This window comes from Callorhinus ursinus, unplaced genomic scaffold (assembly GCF_003265705.2).
Source record: "Callorhinus ursinus isolate GAN/ISIS: 27379988/994484 unplaced genomic scaffold, GSC_fseal_2.0 scaffold20, whole genome shotgun sequence".
In the NCBI taxonomy this organism is placed as follows: domain Eukaryota; kingdom Metazoa; phylum Chordata; class Mammalia; order Carnivora; family Otariidae; genus Callorhinus; species Callorhinus ursinus.
The window spans coordinates 317,135-342,126 of NW_027397082.1; the positions used below are offsets into that span (position 1 = coordinate 317,135).

Genomic DNA, 24,992 nt, shown 5'->3' on the forward strand with positions numbered 1-24,992 from the left:
TGGGTACAAAAAGCAAGCTGCCGAGTGGCCAGGTCATGGAAGAGCGTGCAGAGGAAGCGATCCAAGCTACCCAAACTACCCGCTCTGGGTGACACCACCGCCCGCCTGGAGGGAGCCAAAGGCTGCTTAACGGAGGTGGTGGTTCTTTAGCAGCAGACAAGGTGTGCAGGCAAGATTTCCACATTATTTCACGCCTTAATATTGATTTCTACGCATTTTTTTTTTTTGAATGCTTGGATATTAAGATCTTGGAGACTGACAACCATCACAACAGTCCTGAGTGCCGGAGGGAAGCTCAGCTCACAGAGGGGCGGGAGCAACCAAGAGCACCATCAGACCAGGAGGAGGTTTCAGGCCTCGGCAGCTTTCCGGATGAGGAAGGAACGTGTGGGAGCCAATACAAAGATTCAGAAAAATCAGTGTTCGTGGAATAAGCAGTTTACAAAAAAAAAAAAAAAAAATCTTGATTCACCAATCATGTTGTGTTGACTTAAGATAGATGAATTTTTCAAAGGATCAGGCAGAAAGCTGAAAGCGAAAATATGTGTAGGAGGAAGAAAGATCTTGACAAGAAAACAACATGCCCGGGGGCCTGTTCAGGAAAACGGTCCTCTCGTTGGCAAGCCTGGGGTGAACCGTCTGGTTTGGGGGCTTGAGTGGAAGGCGTGGCCCCACTGTGGGGCGTCCTGTGGGGCTGATGCACAGTGGTGGCCCCGGGGGACCCCAGGCCTGGGCAGGGATTGACCCACCCAGAGCATTTGGCTTGAATGGCGCTGCTCGCAGCTGGGTGTGTTCCAAAATCACCCAGGCCCGTAAGAGAGAGTGAGCAAAACTTGAGTGAGCTCAGGATGAGAATCGGGGCCGGGGGGGGGGTGGGGGGGCCCTGAGCTGACTGGCTCTCAGCTAACATCTCGGGGTTGGGGTATAGCTGGGTTCAAGCCTTAGGCTGTCTTAAAATGCAGGCTTAGCTTGGAGTACCCGGATGGCAAGGCAACCTGGCTTGGAAGTTTCTTTCCTGGTCTCGCACTCCCCAGGGGCAGTGGTCTCCAGGGCAGGGTGGGGGTCTGGCTGGCCACCAAGGTGCTTACCCTCCGTCGGTGAGTTGAATTTGGTGTCATTGACGAAGGTGGACAGGTCCGAGGGCTGCGGGTAGTCCTGTTTGTCAGCCTCCAGATCCACCGTCACACACGTCCACTTCTGGTTAGTGACAGCCAGCTTCTCCTCATCGGTGGCGTGGACCACCGCAGAGATGACCGGTGTTTCTGGTGTCGCCGCTGGCGTGGGGTCCTGGGAGCAAAAGAGAAGCAGTCTCTCCTCTCACACGGTCTCTGCATCCCCAGCGGCACCCGCCCACCTGAGTCTGGGGACCCTCTAACCAAGGCAGGTCCCTATCCAGCTCCTCAGCAGGTCCTCGGACTCTGCTCAAAACGGTCCCAAGGAGGCAAATTCTTTCCTCTGTGAATTCGTGAATTTCCTTTCCTGATGGCTTGTTATTGGGGTGGGGGGCTGACCGTGGGTTTAAAAAAAAAAATTGGGATTTTGTGTCCGGGTTATTGGAGACATTCCTGCTCATTCACCTTGAGAAAAAGTAAGGAAATTAACTTATTGGCACTTTTATTACTGCAACTACTGTGTTATGTCCACACAGTGCTTCAGGGCCTGTGAACTGATCTCATCAGTATCACCTGTCGATCTGCATGCCTGTCCCTGGAGGACTTGCACAGAGGGGGAGCAGCTGAGTAGGGCAGGGGTGGGGGGGTGCCCAGAAGTGTTAGAGCAGAGCTGGGACTGGGACCCCAGACCCCTCTCCTGGGGCGGGGTGCCTTTCTGTGCAGCCCAGCCGGACTACGGTCTGCTGGCTGGGACGTCGCTGGCTCAGATGGGAGCCTGGCATACATGCCCGAGGCCAACCCTCCTCGGTCTGTCATGGCGTAGATCTCATAAAGGAACTAGTTAGAGGGGAAAGGGCCCAAACCCCACTTCTTTAGGGCGTGATTTCCTTTATCTCCCCACTTGGATTTTAGTTACATAATCCAGTGCTCTTGACACTCAGTTCTTTCCACTATATATTCATTTACCTCCAAGGACTTTCTCAGTTTAGTATTCATAGAAGTTCTCAGCAGATGAACTGGCCAGAATGGATCAGCATGATTCCCACAGAACCCACCCAACACTTCTGCTGAACATCTATCTTTCTACTCTCGGGACATACTCTGATCTCTTCCAAAGGGAAGGGATCAAAACGATGTCTTGCAAACAGCAAGGGAGCCCCCACGTAGGAGGCAAAAAAGGATGCTGGAAACGTGCCCGTAATGAGCAGAAAAGACAGCTCTGGCTGACCAGCAGGGAATCAAAGCGCATGGGCTTTAGCAGCTTGGGTGAGTGATAAAATCATACATTTCAAGGGAACACTGTACCTGAGAAGGTGGATCAGAGAGAGGAGACCGTTTTGGCGACCTTTTCACCCTGAATGTGTCACTAGAAATAAAATGGAAAATGTGAACACGACAAACAGTGGTACAGAACAGTCCAGAGCTACACAGAGCCGACCGAAGCCACAGCCTCCGGCCTCCGCAGCGGCTAAGAGTCGTCCGCGCCGACGATTCATCCCAACTTAACAACAGATATTATCGCTGCCCCTGAGGGAAAGAGTCCTCAAGCTGGAAATCTTTTAAAGAGATGCCATTTTGGAGAGCTGGCCCAGAAAATGCAGCTAAATTTAGCCAGAGGTTCTTATTTTAAAAAGCAGATTTTGGTGAGATTCATGTATCCAGATTCATCCAAGAATGCCTGAACCAAGTGAGGTGCGGGCCAGGGACCTAGATTCCCGACACCGATGAACAGGATCCCATTTACGGACTGGCAGGCCGACACAGCACATAACGAACCACAGCCAGAGCCGTGCAGAAACACGAAGGACCGTTCTGGGTCTTCAGGGAGAATCCCTTCCCACTCACTGGAACTCGAAGCATAAAGGATTCCTGCACCTCGGCACTTCTGGGTGAGATTCCAACCAGAGGCAGGGCCAGGGTGAAGGGATTCTTTTTTTAAATTGTAGTGAAGTACACATAACATACGATTTACCATCTTCAACACTCCAACTTCAGTAGCTTCAAGTCCTTTCACATTGTACAAGCAATCCCCAGCACTCTTTCCAGGATGAGATGATTTCTCCACTGTCTATTCCTAACCATGGTTAATGATTCTTTTCTCCCTTCCTTTCTCCTTCATGTAAATAATTAGGGGCAGGGGCAGGTCACTCGAGACAAAGGAAACATCAGATCAGACTTGCGAAGGGGTCAACAAAGGAAAGCATTTTTAGAAAACACTGTTCCACTGAGTCACCGAGTGGTCAGGGGCTCATTTCCCAGGCAGATTGGAGGCCTCCCCACCTCCAGCCTGGCCCCTGGTCTCGGGCCCCTCCGTGGAATGGTCCTGCCCCCAGCAAAGCAATGGCATTTTTGGGGTGGGGGTTGTCCCCTGACCTTAGATCCCATGGAATGGAGCAAGAATGGAGACATTCCTGCTCATTCACACTAAGAAAAAAATAAGGAAATTTACTTATTGGCACTTTTATTACTGCAACTACCTTTCCCAGCTCTAAACATTAACTGGATGGACAGAGCAATTTGGCACTCAAGTTCCTCGTGTTCTCTTCAATAGAACGCTCCAACAATGGCATTCAGTCATGAAAAACCACTAGAAATGGTCATTTACAGCATTTATAGCATTTGCCATATGAGCAGTGCAGTCCCAGCCTGAAGCAAATATTTATCCATGCATATAAATATATAACTGTGTAGTTGAGAGTTGCTAAAATGGCTCTAAAAACCTAAAGAAATCCCTTGGGCAGAAACAAACCTGAGAGATTCAACCCTATCCCGGGGGGCTGCTGGATGCCTGGGACCAGGCCAGCTTCCCCTGTAAGGACAGGGAGGCAGAGAGGGTACCTGTCCTGGGGCCCCTGGGAGCTGCCCGCAACGTCCCTCCCATGGTGGCAAAGCAGCATAGGCCCAGAGGTGGTTTGCTCGGGTTCCACCGACACCCAGCAGGGTGACCCTCAGATGGCATGCCGGTCGATACCCGGCCTGGTCCCGGCCGACCAAGGACCAGGCCCAGAGCAGGCCAGCGAGGGCTCTCACAGCTGTGTGCTACACTCTGAGCCAACCTGGCATTTTAGGGGGTCTCAATTAGCCCCACGATCTCCGCTCCATACGTTAGCGTGAACCAGCGACCGCGGGCCACTGCCTGTGGCCGGCCGGCCGGTTATTTCGTCGTGAAGCCACAGCGCTTTGAAAGCAATCGGTCACTAGTCCAACTGGAAATGAAAGAATGGAAATGAGAGCTTTTTAAAAAAAAAAAGTATGGGTTTCAGATGAAGACATCCAATATGCAAGGGGGGAAAAAAAAAACCAGTTCCATTCCTGACAAGCAGGCAGATGTTGGATAATCACATTTTCACAGCCAAGCAGTTTTCACTTATGCTAATCACTCTGAAACAGGAACGTAACCTCTGCTACTGGGGAGCCCCCTGCCGCCCCCCCCCACCATCCCCAGGCCCAAGGCAGAAATACATAAGCAGCCGCCGTGGAGAGGAGGTGGAGAGGGCTTGAAAGCAAACAGAAAAGCAGGGGAAAAAGCACAGGTAGGATGAGAGGCAGATTCCATTAAATTTACTTACAACAGAGAACACACAGACATCACATCTTCAACCATCCTAAGACAAGAAGACAAGAAAAAAGAGAGACAGACAGAAGGAACTGACAAAAAAGATCAATCTGCAAACGACTGGTTTTCAGTGGGTTGGGGTACAGGAGCCATCCACCGTGGGTTCTGCTGCCGAGCATGGCCAACGTCCCAGCTTTCTGGAGAGGGGCTGTCGGAGAGCACCTTCGTCTCTTGGTTCCAATTACCCCGTAAGGCGCTGGCGCCCAAAGACCTTTGTCACACTGGGGTAGGATTCCAAGTCTTCTGCACTAGACGTGAGACCCAGAGATGGGCTGGCTTCCCTGACCTGTTAGTTAGCTCTGATGACAGGGCAGATTGTAACCAAGCTACCTCTGGGGAAGGAGGAGGTGCGTGGTGGCTACAAGCTGGCTCTCATTCCAAAAATGAGAGACCGTGGCTTTGTCATCTGGGCATCTCAGACTTCTGTTCGAGGCTTTAAAAAAAGCTTCCAACACAGCTTTGACGGAGTGTCTAGGAAGGGCCTGGCTGGGGAGCTGATCTCAAAAGTCTTGGGATCCACGGCTAATGTCTGCTTAGAGAACCTGCTCTCAGGAAGCCTCAGGTTCTTCTCAAATGTTAACTCCGTGGGGAGCCCCGAATGGGAGGTAAAAAGGTCACCCCGTCTCAGTTCATACCAGGCAGAGTCTGGTGGTCTCTCCGGCTGAGCTGGCGCCAGAAGCCTGGTCTACGGGTCCTTGTTCTACTGACCATACTTCCCAGGAGAGCAGGAGGAAGGCTCCGAGCACCATCCCCACTATGCTGGGACCCACAGCCTGAGCAGGGACCTGCAGGCACCCAGGTGACAGCTGGGTCTGGGGACTGACTCCAGAGATATTGACACGGAGTACTGAAGGGTACTCTACTTGGCAAGTGTCTGTGGACAGCAGAACCAGTCATGAATGGCCTCCTGGGGACTGTCTTCTCATCGACCCCTTCTGGACCTACAGGGCCTTGGAGTGTTTTCTGCAAAAGATGGCTAGAAAAAGGAATGAAGACCCACGAGGTGCTTCTCGTGGGTGGGCTGGGGTGCAGGGAGGAGGATCCAGGCCAGACCTCTCGCTCCTGGGCCATTAAAGGGCAGACACAAATCCTATAAACTCTTAACAATATTTTAAGGGTAGATCTCCTAGGTGGTAGGCCACCCCAAAAAGTAATTCCTGTGCTAACCAGGGAAAAGGCTAAGTCACCAAAGGGAGGCTGAGCAGGTCTCTACTGGATGGTTCCCTCTCCATGGGCTCTCCCACTCTCCCCTGGAGTCAAACGTCGGGACTTCAGCTAAAAGTAATGCATTAAACCACTGTCATAATAAGGCAAAGGATCAAGGACTCTAGACCCAAAGGGGTAGGTGGCTGGGAAATGCCACCACTGTGGGAGAAGAGAGGAAGGGAGACAGGTACCGTGTTGCAAACCTGGCGGCGTTACGGCGCATGGAAGGGCTAGGGCAGCCACGTCCATCCAGACACATGACCCAGGATCACAGCCAATGCACAGCCCCACCTCTGATCTTACCACCTTGCACCCCTGAACTTACGTCTTTAGGGGCGTCTTCTTCTTCTTGGCAGGCTTGTTCAGCCCATCCCCGTCCACTCCATTGGCTTCGATGGCACTGGCTGGGATCTCAAAGGAGGCTGGGGATTTAGAAGGCGAGCTGGGGGTTTTAGAGGATGTCTTAAAAGGGTCAATGGATTCGTCACAGGCGTCTGGGTCAAAGTTGTAGGACTGGTGGGGCAGTGTGGGAGACTCTTGCATTTTTGAGGTGGAAGAAAAAGGGTTAAAATTGGGGTCATCCCACTTGTCAATATCAAAGGTGTAGGTACCTTTAGCAATAGGGATGTCATTGGGTTCATCGGGGGATCTGGTAGGCGAGGCAGGAGTGTTGTCCAGTTTCTCGGGTGTTTTTTTCATCTTTGGCCTCCTTAAGGGCATTTTGGCAACCGGCTTCTTGCCTAGCTTTTTGGTAGGAGGGGGGTTTTCCTGCTGGGTGTCCCAACTACCCTTGTCCTCAGAATAGTCAAACTCCAGCCTCACCGAGAGCCCTTTGACTGGGGAGTCCTCCTGCCCCCCACTCTCCGATGGGGTCACCTCCACCGCCTCCGGAGCCGTGGCAAGAGGCAATGCTTTCCTTCCAACCGGAGGTGAGTTCTGCACTCTGCCACTTCCAGAAGCTGGGGGGATGGCCCCTTCAGCACCCTCGGAGTCCAGAGGGCAGGCAGCCTTGGGCACAGCAGTGGGTTCCAGGGGCGTCTCCTCCAAGAGGGCTCGTACAGAACCTTCTGTCTTGGCCAATTCCGATTTTGTCTCGAATGCTCGGTTCTCCTCACTGGGAACAAGATTCTCTTCCACTGGTTCTTGTTGTGTCTCTTTCACTGGGGGGGTTTCAGTGGGTTTCTTAGTGGTCTGCTTCTTTTTTAAGGAAGGTGGCCTTGGTTTTTTAGTTCGCTTAAGGGTACTGGAAGCGCTGCTTGAACCCGTGCTGTACGCATCTGGGGCCAGGGCCACGGCCTCAGGGTTGCCTGAGCAAGAAGCACCATCAAAGTCACTAGCTTGCAGGCTGAGAGAGCGGGACAGTGTGGCCTTGGAGGTGGGCACGGAATCCGTGGATTTCCTCCGCGTGTTCACTTTGCATTCCTGACTCTTAGAGTCCGAGCAGCGGGGCTCCAAGGTCTGGAAATCATCCACCAGCTCGATGCTGTCAAAGTCTAAGTTGTAAGTCCCGCTGCTGGCTATAGGCTTGTCTTCATCGAAGACGGCGGAGAAGGAGTGTGACGGGGGACGGAAGGGGCTCCCTTCCACTGAGCTGCTGCGTGGGCCATCGGGGACGGAGGCCGGCTCAGAACCGCAGCCTGAGGAAGAGGAGGCAAAGCAGTCACTGAAGGACACAGGACACGGGAGCATTTCTCCTCTCGTGCCAGACTGCTACCCGCTAAGCGGAACCCCCAGCCCCCTCCCCTGGGTCCCCACCGGGCGGGCGCAGTGCCGGGGTACAAAGCCAGCTCCAGACCTTGGATAGGCTTACCCTCCAGTTCCTCATCTGTAAAATGGGAGTGAGGAGGGCTGTTTAGGGAAGAGCTCAAACCATTCAGTCATTCAAAAAAAACCTTTACCGAGTTCCCAGTCAGGACCAGGCACCATTCTGGGGTTTGGGGAGTCAACAATGAACAAAACAGACCAAATCCTTGCCCTCCTGGAAGTTACATTCTTCAGGGAGAAGACAGTTCAGAAACAAATAAGCAAAATGTACAGACCGCCCGATGGTAATAAGCACTATGGAGAAAAATAGAGCCAGGGACATTGCAATTTTAAAATAAAGTAGTTGGCAAAGCCCTCCAAGGAGGAAACACTTAAGCAAAGATCAGAAACAAGGTAAAGGTGTGAACCAGGAGGGTATCTGGCTGGGGGGGGGGGGGGGGGCATCACAGGCAACAGGAACAGCAAGTGCAAAGGCCCTGGGGTAGAAGCACACCTGGTGTGTTAAAGAAATAAGAGAGGCCAGTGGGACTAAAGCAAGGGAGAGGAAGACAGCCATTACCATCATCGAGCCTGTTCTTGACTACTCAGAGCTTGTTGTGAGGAACAACAGGGAGACTTTCCGTGGAGGCCCCCAGGCCACTGCAGGAGGACTGAGCATGCCCTGCCCGCCACTTGTCCCTATGCCAGGCGTCTCTGTAATCACTCCCTCCAACTCTGCTGCCACGCTCCTCTTCTTGGCCTCTCCTCTGGTCCATTCCCTCTCCTCTCGCCACTGCTCTTCTTCCCAGCCTCCCCACCCCCAGAGCCACTGCTGGCCACAGAGGCTGCTCCTTATTGTAAAACACACTGGTGCATGTTCCGCATGTTGGCCACGAGATGCTCCACCACCTCATGAGCCCACTGCTCCATGGGGATCTGGCCAGCCTGGCCTTGGCTTGGCCACTTTGGACTCTGCTTGCACCAGCTGGTGCCTTTCATGCATTTCTGGGTTCACAGCTGTCCTGGGCAGTCAGCACGTCAGAAGACTAACAACATGTCACTGGACAAGGAGGGCAAATGTTGCGAAGAGGTCTGCAGAAGAAGGGACTGGAGAGCTGGCACAGGTACGGCCCGGAACAGCGCTCCCAAAGTTGTCTTTCACTAATGGGAGTTATGCCCCCAACGCCCACCCCATGCCAGGCTGGCACAGAGGTGAGATAAAACACAGGGTGTTCAGTTAACTTTGAATTTCAGATCATTGAAAAGGATCGAAACGATCATTATACGAAAATTCAGATCATTTTCGTATAAATATGTCTTGGTAATGCCTCGTTTATCTGGGATTCAGATTTAACTGGATCTCTTTAAACCTGTATTTTCATTTGCTGAATTTGGCAGCCCTACCCCTCATCCCAACAAGTGGACGTGGTTTGGGAAATGCTTGGCCAAACCTGAACTGGCCTCTTGCTGGATATCTTCTCAGAGCAATTCATGCTCACCACCGCAAACGCCCGGGGGGTGAGTGTTTGTGCGCTGCTTCCCGACTTTGCTCGCGAGCAGATATTTCTCTTGGAGCACCTGGCAGAGAACCCCCGCCCAGGAGATGACAACGCAAGCGAAGCCCAAGCCTCCTGAGTTCAGGAACGGGTCTGACTCATCTTTGTTCTCCCTGAACTGGTCACACTTTCTCCTGCAGGCTCCATAAGCACCTTTATATCGAAGACACCTTCTGGAAGCAGGTCTATTCACGGTTCTAAACCTTCCCGTCTCTCCTGCACCCAGCGCCCCCCAGGCCCTATTTGCAGCAAATGTCCTGGAAGACGGAGGGCACTTCCTTAAAGCCTCACAGTTCTTTCCACGAAGTGATTCCTCCCTCCCCTCAAAAACACTCCAGGTTTCTTCCCATCTCAAAAGAAGTCTCCTCCCTGCTTCTTTTAAAAACCAACTCCCTCTCTACTACTTCCAGGGCCTGGCACCCTGAAGCACCCCATCCTCCTGCCCGGACACATGGCACAGAGGACTCAGAAGGACCAGAGGACCCAGGGGAACAGGGGCTTTTAAGGGGGCCTTGCAGGAGGGAGAAAGAGCCTCAGCCCACCCGACTGTTTCCAAAGCAAGGCTCACAACTGCCAATCTCCTCTCTCTCAGGCTGCCCCGGGCCTTCTGAGACCCTTCAGATTGTCAGTAGTTGCCCAGACTCATGCAACATGCAACCATCTGCTCACCATCTGACCCAGAACAAAAGCTCCCTACCTGCTTAACACCCTTTCCTCTTCAGAGCTGACATACCTGAATTAACTCATCATGGACCAGGAAACCTAGTCTTGCTACAGGGTGTCTTGGCCTTGGCACTGGGGCCATATCGGGATGATGACTTGTCTGTGGCGGGGGGCTGTGCTGTTCACTGTAGGATGTTCGGCAGCATCTTTGGCCTCTACCCACTAGATACCATTGGCACCCCAACCCCAGTTGTGACAACTAAACATGTTTTAGGGGTGCCTGGGTGGCTCAGTCAGTTAAGCATCTGCCTTCGGCTCAGGTCATGGTCTAAGAGTCCCGGGATCATGCCCTGCATCAGGCTCCCTGCCCAGCAGGGAGTCTGCTTCTCCCTTGCCCTCTGCCCTTCCCCGCTTCTTGTGCTGTCTCTCTCAAATAAATAAAATCTTTTAAAAAAATGTTTCTAAAAATTGCCAAATGTCCCCTTGAGGGGCACCACTGTCCCTGCCTGAGAACCTGCTGTCCCATTGTGTGGTCATTAAGCAGGTCATTCCACAGGGCCCATTACAGGGCCCAGAGGGCCTGAGTCAGTCTGAAGACTGGGGCCACGAACTACCATGTGGAACCCAACCAGGACCTCAGCAAAGGCCACACTTCCCATGGGGCAGAGAGGAAAGGTCTAGAGCACTCAGGGCATGGTGTCTGCAGTCACCTCCAAGGGCCCCCCCATGGGCCTTCCTGGGCAGTTTCCCAGCTAGCCAGCTAAGAAAACTGGCTTCACCCCAGGGGAAAGCAATGGCCCTGGAAGGAAGGCCACCATCGAAGGAGCCCACCTCTGTTACCACGAAACCAGGTTCACAGGTTCCCTGACCACCTGCTCACACCTGACAACTGCTGTGTCCATCCTCTGCCTCGGGGTACTTAAATGCACCAGCTCACTAGACCTGCAGACAGCAGCCTGGTTTCCCAATGGAAGGGAGTCAAGAGGCCTGGGTTCTGATCCCAGAGCCCCTCATGTGCTGCGAGACGGGGGGCGAGGTCTGGAAGCTGCATACCTCCTGCGGAGGCAGGTGATGCCATCTGACACACAGGGATGCTGTAAGCACGGGGGATGATTCTCGGCTGAGTTGGAGACGACGCTCACAAAGAACCCAGCGCAGGCCTGGCACATGGTGGACACTTACATGGGAGCTACTATTTAACGATGCGACATTTCCTTTCATCCCTCATTGGCCAGTTCTGAGCTCTAGGAACATGGCCACCATACAGCAGCCCCACACTGCCATCTCAAAACCAGGGAAGCTCAGAAAGGGAAGCAGGCTCTCGGAGGACCGGCAGGCTGCCCTCTTCATGTTACAGGTAAGAGAAAATCGGGCTCAGACAAGCTGCATCCTGGCATGGCCCAGCCCAGACGAAGGGCAGATGCAGGCCAACACCCAGCATCCTCCCCAATCCTCCTATCCCACGGGGCACAACCATGCTGGCAGGACCCAAGGTGAGGTGACCGACTGGTTGTTTTCTACAGTGTGGGTTTCCAGGGGAGCAAATCATGTCTTTATTCACAGCCAAGGGTCTAGTCTGTTATATTCCGTGGCTCTTTCAGCACCTTTAGCAATATCCTGGGCACTCTGCAAAAGAGACCAAACAATGGATATTCCCCCGAGCCCTTTCTTGCCTGCGCTTCCCGGAAGGAACCTTTCTTCCCCTCTAGCTACCTCTGAAAGCAGGCACACCCGCCTGCTCAAGCCTCTGCTTTGCCCCATGCTGCCTGCAGAATGGACGGGCAGACTTTTATAACAAGGGCTGTGAAGCCAATGGATCTTTGTACAGCCCAAGCCCCGGGGGAGCTTTAAGCAGTCACGATCCCAACCGTAAGAGTCCTTATTGTGTGAGCCACGTATATTTAGCTTCACTGGAGTTTTCCAAGAAGGAGAAGCACAAAGTCCATGTTCAAAGACTCCAACTGATGTAATCAAAAGTTCTGTGGGGCTGTGACTCGTGGTGATTACCAGCTCCAACCCCTTCCGGGTGGGGGTTACCTCCTAATCCCCTGCAGTGCTCATTCTTTCTGAAGCTGCCCTCTAAGAAAGAGGCGGGAGCTGTGCATGTGTTTGTTTTTAAGAATGGAGACTGTTCTTTGCTTTGTTGAAAAGCAAGTCAGGCAGAAGGAACAAGGACAGGCCACAGAAAAGAACAAAAGCAGCAAACCATCCCCAGACGCCATCAGGATGCGTGGCTGGAAATCCTAGAAGGCGCACAGCGGCTCACAGCAATGGCCCTTCCCTGTTTACTTCTTGGTGCGGGCGGATGGACCGTACAGTGTGATACACCACCATTTTCTTCTCAGTTCTTTCCCCCGGTAGCCCACACATCTGTGGGCATGAACTTGTACCAACAAAAAAAGGATAGTTTATTTTCAATCACATGTTTGATCTAGGGATTACAATCTATTTGTCATTCACTTTCCATTAAACCTAAAGGTGATTTTTTTTTTTTACAGTATTATAGGAAATGAATTTTTATATGCTTCATAATATGAAAAAAAATGGGAACGCTAAAAAATGGGAACGCTAAAAACCTTCTGGCTCCTTCTCTACTTTAAAATCAAATAAACTGCAAGAGTTCCTCTCTCAGGGCCCAGCCCCTAGACTAGCGATGCAGAATCAGATGCTACTAGCAGATGAGCTGTCAGAGACGAGAGAATATGAAAACTGCCTTTGTCAGACACCAGCAAAGACATCTGCCCCCCCCTCAAAAATGGTCCTAACCTTTCCCCCCAGGATCGGGGAGCATATGTGCTTAGGACTCAGCCCCGGAGTGTCTGCCCTTTCTAAAATACAGCCTGTTTGAACCCAGGGCAGGTAGAAAGAATTCTACCCATTTCTTTGTAAAACCAACATCAAGGTCAAAATGTCATTTGACTTTACAGTTCACCTGGCTCCTGGCCAGGGCAAGAGTAGGAATGGAGGTCCAGCCATCAACTTGCTCCTTCTCCTCCCACCCCAGCTCCATCCCTTACCTGGGGTGGCCTTGAGCACAGGTGTATGGACACCCCACCTGTAGGTCCCAGACCCATCCTTGGTTCCTCCTTGGCTGAGAGGTATAAACATGGGTACAGTCAGTCCTGGGAAGATGGGCCATGAGAAAGGGACCAGGTAGGCCCAGGAAGTGGCTGCCCCCAGGTATCCAGAGTGAGGTCTAGGAGGAGATTGGCCCTACAGCCTCACCACAGAGAGGGGACCGTGGCTGGAGGAAAGCCAGAGTGGGGCCCTCTAAAATACACGGCCCAATGCAGGAAGGTAGTCCAGGTCTAAGAATAGTACCACCTGGCCCTCTGACCAGTCTGCTGGGCCATTTCTGGCAGTCCCCATCTCCTTCCGGGTCTCATGTTAAACCCTCACACTGGAGGTGGTCCCAGCCCTGCTGGTGTAACTGAAGGATGCACGCATAAAACACTAGCCAGGTGGGCAGGCTGGGGCTGGGGAATGAGATCCGTCCCATCCCCTCCCACCTCCAGCAATCACATCTGAAAGATTTGGAAAGATCTGTGTTTTCAGTCACACTGGGGAAGAAAGGAGGCAGGAAAGTGATATGAAATAACTTGAGGTTAATGAGGAATAAATGAACCATCCATGCATGGGTTTGGCTATCTATGGCTTTCTCTTCCTTCCCATTTACTGCATGCATTATCTCTATCCCCAAGCCCAGGGGGGCTATGGTCTTCAATAAAAATGCAGATGCATGTGGGCTGTCTAGCACCAGTGTTCTTATGGGAGCCAAGGGCCACATGTTAGAATCCAAGATAGAATCCCAAATAGAAACCTCCCAGATCCACTTGTCCTCTCAAACCCAATTCTGGAGACCAAGCAAAAGGCACCCAGAGCTAAATGAGGGGTCTCCCCACAGGCCTCCCCTAAACACCTTCAAAGCAGACAGAATAATCCACTATATCTTCTCACTCTTAGTTTTCACTCACAAAACAGTACTGAGCAGAGAGGCTCCAGCAGCTGGGGAGTGTCTAAGGAGCTCCAGCAACAGCCCCCTGGAGTGGGTGCCCCCCTCCAGCTGCCCCAGCCCAGAGCTGCTCCCAAGCTTCCCTGGGGGAGCACCTGACCTTGGTTACCTGGTTCTTCCAGGGGAGGCTGTGCGGTGATCTCAGGTTCTGGAGTGACTTCAGGGGGCGGTGGGGGTGGGGCAGGGGGAGCTTTGACAGGAGTCGTCGACTCGGGGGTCTCAAATGCTTCTTCAGAGTCAGAACTCCTGATGGAGAGAGGAGAAGACAAACACAGCATTAGGCAGGGGTCTGGGCCGAGTCTGCTCCAAGGAGCCAGGGGCCAGTGCTGCTGAGGCCGTGTGGCCCTCTGACCCCTGCCCAGGACCGCTAGAACCAAGCTTGTTGCCCAATTGAGCTGTCCGAGGAAAGTCATTTCTCAGCATGATTCCCAAGAGTGAATCTCATTATCACCAGCTTTGTTCCCAAATGACATAAGCTTAGCCCTTGAACTTAGCCCTATGAGAAATACATATTTCTGGCCTCAGTGACAAATACAAACACAGGGGAATCTTTTGAACAACTCTGGCACCAATTCGGTCAAACTGATATTCTCAGGAATACGTTTCGGTGCCATGGTTCCAACACAACATAGGGTCCCCAGTCCGTGAAACCAAATCAGCATGTGGCCTCTCCCCATCCATCATTCTCTCCCATTGCCCTTCCTTCCCGGAGCTTCTCGTAACTTATTATAGATTCATTCATCTCCTAATTGTGTTAATTATCTTTCTCATCTACTGAGCTTCAAGGCCATGAGGGCAGCTGGCCTTATTTATTACAGCATCTCTGAGCCTAAGCCAAGAGGCAGTGAAGAAACATCTGTTGAATGAATGAGTGAATGAGTGAATGAATGAATGAATGAAAGCAAGCTGGCAAGCCAGCTCTCTGGAGGATGTGCCAGACCAAGACATAAAACACAGCCTGCTGATCTCAGGGATATGATGATAACCACTGCCAATCGGCAGGAAGTTCTGCTCCCAAGGAAGATTCTTCATCCAGAGAAATGGACCAAAATTCTACCCAGAGGACACCCCACCCAGAAATAAGGGGGAGGCTGCTCAACAAACTAAAGCCTTGCCCTGGGCTCCAGAAAACCCAGAGCAGACAGCCCTTCTCCGTCACCCTGCTTCTACCGGGGGTTCAATTTTAAGCCAGAAAGAAGGAGACCTCCCCAAATCACGGAGCCAGGCCTATGTATGTCCTGGGGCCGCGGGGCAGCCCCCCCTCCCGCTTGCTCAAGATGCCCAGTGGTGCGCGGTCCTGGACCAGCCTCACTCCAAGGACGCCAGAGCAGCATCACCTGGACTGACTCCCAACTCAAGATATTGTACAGACACTAAAAGGCCACTTACTCATTTGCCACAAGCAAGGTCATTATCCAGAGAGTGGATATTTTGGACTGCTACTGGCACGAGGGGCCCAAGCAGGCAAATCTGGGTGAAGATGTGTAATCAGAGGGTGACGAACCAGGTGAGTGTGGAGCATGAAACGCTCCCGCTGCTGAGCTCCCGCAAGGTGTCAAAGGACTCGTGACCTCCACAGAGGGCAGCCTCTTCTGAAGACTATCTGCTAGCTGGCGGAGAGGACCAGGAACCGAGCCAATCCCTCCACCATCAGCCAGCACAGGGAAAAGGAGCCATTTGGTGAGTTATCTCGGAAAAATCTACACATTGATGTTTTTACAACTTGTCAGTGACTCGTTTTATCAGTGCCAAAGACCCCACCCCCAAGAATCCTGGCTCCGGCAACCAGCCCCAAAGCCTTCCAGGGACCCAAGGAGATGAACAGAAACACCGGAGCTGCTTTTGATGGGCTCCAATGAGCTGAAGCTTGCACACTAACAAATTTCATGAGGAAAGACTTAACCTCCACACAGAGGACAGGGGCCAGGCTGACTTTTTACAAACACACATTAATATGAAAGGCCTTTGCTTTTGTCTAGGGGAAGTGAGGATACAAACTCGGACAACAGACCAAGGTACCTGAGTTTTGCAGGGTCCGTTTACCGGCATGAAAAACACAAGGAAGTTACACAAGGGAGAATCAAAGAGAAACCAGAGTTTGGATCACCCTGGTGGGCCCCAGATGTCACCCTGCCCCCAGCACTGCACACGTCAGGGGCAACACTGACAAGAAGCATGGAGCCAACTTGCCTCTTTCCAGGGCTTCCTTGAAGGGCCATCAGACTGGAGTCTCCACTGCTGGTCACCGCTGTCCACATCCACTGGGCCCATTCCACCAGGGGCCACATCCGCCAGGAGGCAAAAGCCATCTCTGCCGAAGGATAGCCTCTGTCCCCTAAAGTCCTACCCCTGATTCCCTTGCCGTATCTCTGGGATCTAAATCTGTCCAAGATGTCAGGAAGGAGTTAGCCGCACTGCCAGCCACAGATGCTGCGAGCTTCTCCAGCGTGGAGTGAGAGGCTGCGTGCTCCTCCCGTGGCTTCTGCAACCCTGGGCCCTGGCGATGTGAGGCTTTAGAGCACAAAGAACCCCTGCTCTTTCCCAACAGCACAAGCAAGCGACAGGGAGGGCCGGATGCTCTTGGGTCCGAGCTGCTGAATTCCAATGAGGTCTCTCCCCTGCTGCAGCTGCCCGGCCCGGAGCACCTGCTCAGAAGGGGCCACCATTCACCACTGCCCCGTGTGGGAGGGAGAGGGCACATCAAGCCCCTTTGTGGTTCCTTGCCCGTTTACCATGAACTGTTTCTGCATCAAAACACCACGGGCGACCGTGGACCACAAGAATGGCATTCACTTCCGGTGATGCCTGCGTTGTGTTCACATTTCCGCTCCCTCTCCCAGGAGCAGAGAGCAAGTTAATTAGAGGAGGCGGATGGCAGCTTTTTTAATTAGCTCTTTTTCCCCTGTTCAGTTTCCCAGAGGGCTCAGAAACATTTCCAAGAGTAGGGATTTCTGCAGTCCACCCACAAAGAGCCTGTACATAAAAATAAAGCAGCACTTTGGAGTCCCAATGCATAAAAGCAGTTCCCCCTTGGCTGTTTGATTTTTTTTTTCTACTAGAAAAAAACCAAAGTACAATAAATGATTCTGTTAAGGCTCCACACACTTTCAAAATGAAAGAAAAGGAAATTAATTTGCTGCAAAGATGCATCAGAAAGAATGTGCCACTCCAGCCTGCTAAAACATCTCTAAGTTAGAGGAAAATGCATTTACTGGGATATGCGTACGCTATGTTCACTAGATAAGTAAATATGCAAATGCATGCAAATAAAATGAGATAGATGTCTTTCCCTAGTGCAGAAAGACAGCTCGTAATGACCAGACATGAAACATGGGGACTTTAATTCCCAGCATGAAAAGCTTTATAACCGTTATCATATGCTGAACTTTCTGTTATGTGTCAGGCACTGGGCGAGGTCTATTTGTACATTTCTCTATCATCTTCAAAAATAGCCCGCTTGCTAGAGAGCAGGCCCACTTTACAGATGGCATAACTAAGGCTTAGGGAAGCAAATTACTTTGCCCTTGACCATCTAGTAAGCAAGCAATGGAAGATGGGCTCAAATCCAGAACTGCCTGCCTATAAAATCTGTGCTCTTTTCATTGTATCAGTGGTTTCCAAACATTTTCGACCGCAGAACTCTTCTTCCAAATGAATCCTCCACGTGGAGAAAAGCAGTATTTCATTTATTTTATAAGCTCAATTCCTAAGATATTCTAATGATAAAGTCTATCATTGGGAACAATAAAGCTATCTTGACAAACTCGAAAATTTGACACCAGGGGTTGGGGATGCCGATCACAGCATCATATCTGCTAATTGCTCCCCGGTTGCACATGACCAGGCAGAGTCCTGAGGCAGACTGATGAGTGACTGCAAGCAGCATCTGTTTTTTAACAGCTTGTCCTATGATCACAGGATATTCTTGCATTAAGGCAGCCAGGGCTGAGGAGCTACCTAGCAGTACAAAACCAAATTCATCCATCTGCACAAGGCAATATGCTGACGGTATCCAATCCCACGCACAGTGGTGTGCACAGATGGGAAGGATAGAAACACGTAACCCTAAGGACAGAGAGACTGTGCTGGCCACCAAAACCTACCAAGCTCCCCAGGTGTGTGTTAGCAAAGTTTCAGAGTATTTTTTCAAATCTTCCTCAGATTTCAGAGAATCTCTATATAGTTCTGAGGTCCCACCGAGCACACAATGAAGGAATCAGTCCCCCCACAGATGACACACTGTGTTAAAACAGAGCACTTTATGGAAACTGTCCCCAAAGCAAGCCAGCTGGCAAAATGTAGAGCCCTAGGGCCCGTTGCCCTATCTTTTTGCTTTACTTTCAGTATTTTCAGGTTTTACTTCTATGAACTATAACAACAAAATCGTATAAGATCAGCACCCACACACAAATACATTAATGTAATATAAGTTAGCGCAATATATGATAGTGTATTATAATATAATCACACATACACACATATACACACAAAAGTATGTGTGAATGTGTACGTGTTTAAATGAAACATGGGTATCTCTCTTTTTTAAGTTTATTTATTTATAATCTCTACACCCAAGGCAGGGTTCAAACTCATGACCCCAACATCAAGACTCACACGCTCTACTGACTGAGCCAGCCGCGTGCCCCAAAACATGGGTATCTCTTCCTAAAGAGGTGCTTAATGTTGTTTTTCAGCTTATCATTAAACAGTTACAGTTTGCTCAAGTTTTGTGGGAGGCAATTCAAGGGCTTGGGAAAAGAAATCTCAAATACCATAGAATGAATCCACCAACCCTGAAGATAGAAGAAAACGTCCTATTCCAATACGCTTGTCACATCCTTTTAAACCGGCAAGGAAACCGAGGCCAGGAGGGTGGTGGTGAATTCCCAAGGTAACTGGCCCATTCTGGCCTCAGCTGGACCTTCCAGAGCACCAGCCTGCTTTCATCAAACGCTACCTCCAAATAAGAGCCCCGCCCCCCACCTCCTAACTGCAGTGCCCCACCACCTGAAATCTAAAGGTACCTATACTTAAGTGCTATCTGATTATCAAGAAATAGTTCATTCTTCTTTATTTTTTTTAAGATTTTATCTATTTATTTTAGAGCAAGGGAGAAAGAGCGAGCAGGAGCTGGGGGAGGGGCAGAGGGGGAGGGGGAGGAGGACTCCGTGCTGAGCATGGAGCCCCATGTGGGGCCTGATGCCACGACCCCCAGATTATGACCCAAGCGGAAACCAAGAGTCAGACACTCAACCCACTGAGCCACCCAGACGCCCCAAGAAATAGTTCATTCTTCAGCATTGCTAAAGGGAAGTTATCTATCTAGAAAGTTATCTATTTCTACAGCAATTTCTCAGACTGCTAGTGAAAGTGAGCCTGGGAATAGAGGTTTTGCAACCACCCACCCACCAAGAGTGAAAGGCACTCAGGAGAACCCACTTCCAGTGACATGAGTCCCACCCTCTCAGGTCCTCCTGGAGGGCCCCCCCGAGCAAGAGGTGCAAGTGTCCCTCCGGCCTCCCTCCCTCTGAGACCAAACCCAGGGAGACGTCATTGTGCTGGTCCAGAGCCCTGCGTCGGGAGGAGGCTCACATCCTCCAAGCCAAAAGACCACCTGCCATCCCTAAAGAGAAGGAGACCTTCTAGAAACAAAACGGAGCTCTCAGCAAATCAGACTGGCTCCTTCATCTCCGCATCTATGGGTTTGATGGATTTGTACTTGAGAGGGTATTTTTGAAACTGCCTTGCACTAAATTCTATTCATCAAAATATTCCACTTTGGACAGCCTTGTCAAGAAATGCTGTCTCTGTCGCAACATGCGTGCATACTCTCGCACGCCCACCCACACACGCTTCCCTCCTGCCTAAAACAACTTGACCAGACTGCTAATTTTTTCGGGCTGACCTAAAGCGCCCTTCACTGTCATGTGCCCATTGTGCAGATAGAAAAGGAATCCATTCTGCAAGATCCCTCCTCGACATTTAGGTCAAGGGAGAACATTATTTCAACACAACCAAGCGCTAAGACCCTTCCTGGGCTGTCAGGTGACCGAGGAGGCCACGGTCAGGTGCTGTCTTCCACGAACACAGAGCTAGTTCTGGCGAGCCTGGTTGCTAGAGTTTTCCAGGCTGACACTGAGGGAAAAGAATCAAAGCAGATGACAGCACCCTTATCCCAAGATTCCCAGCACCTAGCATCTGTCGGGTTTCTGAGGCAGGTCCCATTTTCAGATTCAAGTAGCTAGCACCTGGTCTACTGTGAGATACCATTAGGGCTCAGCGGGTACGGGCAAGTGACACACTGGCTGCTTCTAGGTTAGGGGCACCCCCAGTGAGGGAAGTGGGTGGGGGAGGCATAAGAGCACACATAAATAAGCAACCCACCCAGATCCAATGGAAGAGCGGAGACAGAATCCCACCCCCTCAAAGCAATGAATGTCTACCATAGAATTCCTTCCAGCTATGTCACTCACTATACCTGGGTGAACACAGGCAAGTCACTTGACCACCCAGGCCCTCGGATTGTTTGTCCAACAAGTGGAAAAAATAACTGTAAGGATAATCCCTTCCCCTTATTACTGCAGCTCTGATTCTGCCCTTGGCCTCCAGCCCTTAGAAATTTGGGGGAATTTGCTAGCAAGCTAAGTCTTCTTTTTTATTTAGTCACAGCTACTGATTTGGGCATGAAGGGGAATCTGAAGCCTACACACTGTGTGGGATGCCTGTCCTGCTGGGCTGCCTGTGAACAGAAGCGTGTCCTGGAGGACACAGGGACTCTCAGGGTCACACTGACCTTGACTTCATCCTTCCCTTGATGTGCACACAACCTCTACACCCCAGGTCAGGAGAGGGTTTCCAGAATGGAGGAGGCTCGGTGTGGGTTGTGTAGGTGCATACACATGTGCCCAATGAAACATCCCTACACACACTTTGTTTTGAAACTGACTTATTTGCAACTACACCAGGCACTTAGCAGAGGAGACCCTCCAGTGGCTGAGTGCCTTAGTGCAGGCAGTGTCGAAAAAAGGCCGAGCCAGCAGCCCCGGGCTCTTGATTCCACCTGTTTGTAACTGGATCCTGGAGAAATGCCAGAATGCCAATCAAGTCTCAGGGGAAATAAAAAAAAGAAGGGACTCAGCTGCCCTTTAATGCCCTTGCCTTCCGCAATGATATCGCCTAAATCTCTTCTTTATAGCTGAACTCCTTGCTTGGGTAACTTAAGCTGGAATCTTGAAACTCAGATTCTTAAAAATCTAACTGGAAATAAGATATTTATAGATGCTAGCAAGAAAAGAATGGAACACACGAAACTGAGAAAGAGCTAAGAAGGAGCTTCCGACAGACTGTCATTAAGAGTCCTTCTCTTTTCTCTAGAGAGAAGCCCAGGGCACCCTACCTGGTCAGACCGCTAACAAGCAAACAGTTTCCCACCCGGCTAAGACACCACCAGCAATCAAGAAGACACACAAATGTCTCTGTTCAACCACATGTGCCAAAGATCCTGCACATTCCTCAATGAAAATCTCTTCTGGTCTTGTCTGAAAACATACTTATCCACCTTTTATATACTGTTCTAATAGTTCTGTGCTATGGACTGAACATGTGTATGTGTATGTGTGTGTGTGTGTGTGTGTGTGTCCCCCAAATTCATGTTGAAAGCTCATTCCCAACATGATCGAGGTGATCCGAACCTGCTCAGGCCCTCGTGAAGGGTAAGAGTGCCCCTTACAAAAGAAACCCCAGGGTGCGGCCTTGCCCCGTCTGCCAGGTGAGGACACAGTAAGAACACGACCCTCTATGAACAAGGAATCAGGCTCACACCAGACACCAAACCCGTTGGTGCCCTGACCGTGGATTCCCCAGCCTCCAAAACTATGCAGAATAAAATTTTGTTGTTGAAGCTGCCCCGTCTATGGCACTTTTGTCATTCCAGTCAACCGACCAGGATAGTCTGGTCCCTTGTTTCTGAAACCAAAACAAATCAGAAGGGGTAGGGAAGACAGACACGTAGATAGCATCTATGAAGCCTGAGTGATCCGTGAGACAGAAGGACCGTAACAGAAGATGCAAGAACTCAGAAAGAACAGTAATGTCCGGTCAACCCCTAGGGCTTCCCCAGCACCTGGCAAGTGCCAGACCCGCCCCCCCCAGCACCCACATTGTTGACACGGGCATGGTGGGTTTACATGTATAGTCAGGAGAGCTCCAAGTTGAGTAATAAGTAGGAAAAAACAGCAAATTAAGGAATTACACATAGTACGAGCTTATTTGGGATACAATAATTAGATATATACATAAGTAAATATACATAAACACCCATGCATATGTCCACAAAAGCCAAACTGTGGAAAGAGCCAAGATGTCCATCGACAGATGAACGGATAAAGAAGATGTGGTATATATACACAATGGAATATTATGCAGCCATCAAAAGGAATGAGATCTTGCCATTTGCAACGACGTGGATAGAACTGGAGGGTGTTATGCTCAGTGAAATAAGTCAATCAGAGAAAGACATGTATCCTATGACCTCACTGATACGAGGAATTCTTAATCTCAGGAAACAAACTGAGGGTTGCTGGAGTGGTGGGGGTGAGATGGATGGGGTGGCTGGGTGACAGACATTGGGGAGGGTATGTGCTATGGTGAGCGCTGTGAATTGTGCAAGACTGTTGAATCACAGACCTGTACCTCTGAAACAAATAATGCAATATATGTTAAGAAAAAAAAAGAAGAAGAAGATAGCAGGAGGGGAAGAATGAAGGGGGGGAGATCGGAGGGGGAGACGAACCATGAGAGACGATGGACTCTGAATAACAATCTGAGGGTTCTAGAGGGGTGGGGGATGGGTTAGCCTGGTGATGGGTATTAAAGAGGGCACGTTCTGCGTGGAGCACTGGGTGTTATACGCAAACAATGAATCATGGAACACTACATCAAAAACTAATGGTGTGATGTATGGTGATTAACATAACAATAAAAAATTTAAAGAAACACCCATGCATACTTACATAACACACGTATACCTGTGTAGAGACAGAAACAGATGCACACATAGGCAACATAGGCATTGTTTTTGTAATCTGAAAAACATATCTCAGCTCAAGGACCCGCTTGCTTTGGTACAGGGGAGGATGCCGGCCTGAAGCGGGCAGAGCCCAGCCATGCTGCTGGGGACGCCAGGGCCCTTCCCAGATCCGCTCAGCATGCTTTCCCAAAGCCCATGGGTCCAGGATGCAAGGAATGGAACTCGGCTGGGTCTGATTAGCTGGATTATGGCCAGGGCGGCGTGGTGTAAGGGAAGGAGCTGACCAGGCTTTTGGGGAAAGGACGGCAGCTGGAATCTAGCCTTCCGGCACAGCCCAGGACAAATACATCGGCCCGGGACCTGCCCCTTCAGGTGCTCCCACAGCCAGCAACAAGCACCTATCCTGCCTCCCGGGCTCACCCTGCACACACCACCAGTATCCCTCTGATTTCAGGGTGCCTTCCCAGGCAGGGCCTGGGTACCAGGATGGGGACACCTCAACCAGGGACTGCTCGCCTCAGCCCACTTTACAGTTTATTCCTCAGTTTCCTCACCTCTCCTCCCATCTGACCCTCAAACAGGTGAGGCATGTGGACATCACTCCACAATTTCAGTAGGACTGGTCACCTGTTCTGAGCCGGGCACCTGGGTGGCCAAGTCAGACTCACCCGCTCCCTACTCTCAAGAAGCTCAAGTCTTCTGGGACCTGAGGATGATAATCCAGAGCCAAGGGGCCCCGTGACTTGCCGAGGGGCTCAGAGTCCTGTAGGGGCAGAGCCAAGATGAGACTACATGTCTTGTGCCCCCTGTCCCAAACAAGGCTTCCTCTGTGTCCCAGCGGCTCCTGTGCATCAGTAGGCTGGAGTCTACAAATCAGTCTCCAGTACATTTGGGCACCGTGGGTTTCCAGGGCATCCTCAGCTCCAGGGCGATGGCTCAAACAATGGGGTTTTGGCATCTGGATTCCTGACCGCCCCATGGGGGCAGCCGGCCAGGCCAGCCTGGGTCCCCTGCCCCCTGGCCTCCTCACTCCTGCTCCCCGGTCCCTCAGCCACACCTTAACCTGTCTCCTCATTCAACCACCAAGCAGGCACCCAAGCAGCCCCCGTCCCGCCCTCCTGACGATAACCGCTTGAGGTTCCTAGAACCGACATCGGGTGACAGGGGAGGTTGTGGACCACCCAGACCCCTGGGGTCGGCCGAATGCCTTCTGCAGCGGGGGGGGGGGGGTCAGGTCAGCCTGACCCTCACTGTTACCCTCATGGATTCACATCCTGGACAAAGGGTAATATCAGCATGGGGTCAAGGGAGACTCAAGTGCTAACTAAGCTCAGCAGATTCTGCTCAGCAGAGCAAGGGTGGTCCGGCCTTAGCACTCTGGGCTCCCAAGTTCTTTATGTCCAAAGCACCCTCACAGACAGTGTCTGTCCGTCTCCGTGTCTATCTCTGTGTGTCTCTGAGACTCTGAATTGGGCTGGGTTTCTATCTGTCCTAGAGTCTGTCTCAGTATATGTCTCCCTCTCCTCTGCCCTCCCTTCCTCCAGTGTGAGTGTGAGTGTGTGTGTGTGAGTGTGTGAGTGTGAGTGTGTGTGTGAGTGTGTGTGCATGTGTCCACCTTCTCTTGCCTCTCCATCCGCTCCCCCCCATCTCTGGTCAAAAAGAGGAAAAGCACGTTTGGAGGCTGCCCGCTAATGTGAATCCTGCCCTTTCTATTGACAATTAAAGCTCGTGTGTTTTGACTTTTTAATCCATCACTTCTAATTTTGCCTTTAGAGTGGTCCTTCAAAGCCTTGCAAATTATTATTAATAATAGCAACGGAGAAAGGATTTGAGGGCTTTTACTGCGTCAAACGTTAACCCCCCCACCCTCGTCTCTTTCTAACGTTTCAGTGTACGTTCATTACTGAGTCACCCTGAGGTCATTGCTTTTAACATATACAGTTGACCCGTGAACCACACAGGGGTGAGGGGTGCCAACCTCCCCACGAGCTGTCAAAATGCAAGCATAAGTTTTGACTCTCCAAAAACTTGACTACTAATAGACTACTGTTGAGTG

At 51.1% G+C, this 24,992-nt stretch overlaps 1 protein-coding gene across 11 annotated transcripts in view; it reads right to left on the reverse strand.

The window, feature by feature from the left end:
- The window catches only part of TACC2 (transforming acidic coiled-coil containing protein 2), a 207,225-nt gene that overhangs the window by 31,911 nt on the left and 150,322 nt on the right, over positions 1 to 24,992 (reverse strand). For 6 of the 11 annotated variants that reach the window (XM_073904071.1, XM_073904069.1, XM_073904068.1 and 3 more), the window contains 4 exons: positions 14,009 to 14,154; positions 6,260 to 7,571; positions 2,418 to 2,478; positions 1,089 to 1,287 (listed from right to left, as the gene is read on the reverse strand). In XM_073904071.1, coding sequence (XP_073760172.1) covers positions 1,089 to 1,287; positions 2,418 to 2,478; positions 6,260 to 7,571; positions 14,009 to 14,154 — 1,718 coding nt within the window. The remainder of the gene's footprint in view (positions 1 to 1,088; positions 1,288 to 2,417; positions 2,479 to 6,259; positions 7,572 to 14,008; positions 14,155 to 24,992) is intronic. The other 5 variants (XM_073904070.1, XM_073904074.1, XM_073904076.1 and 2 more) reach the window with 1 other exon arrangement.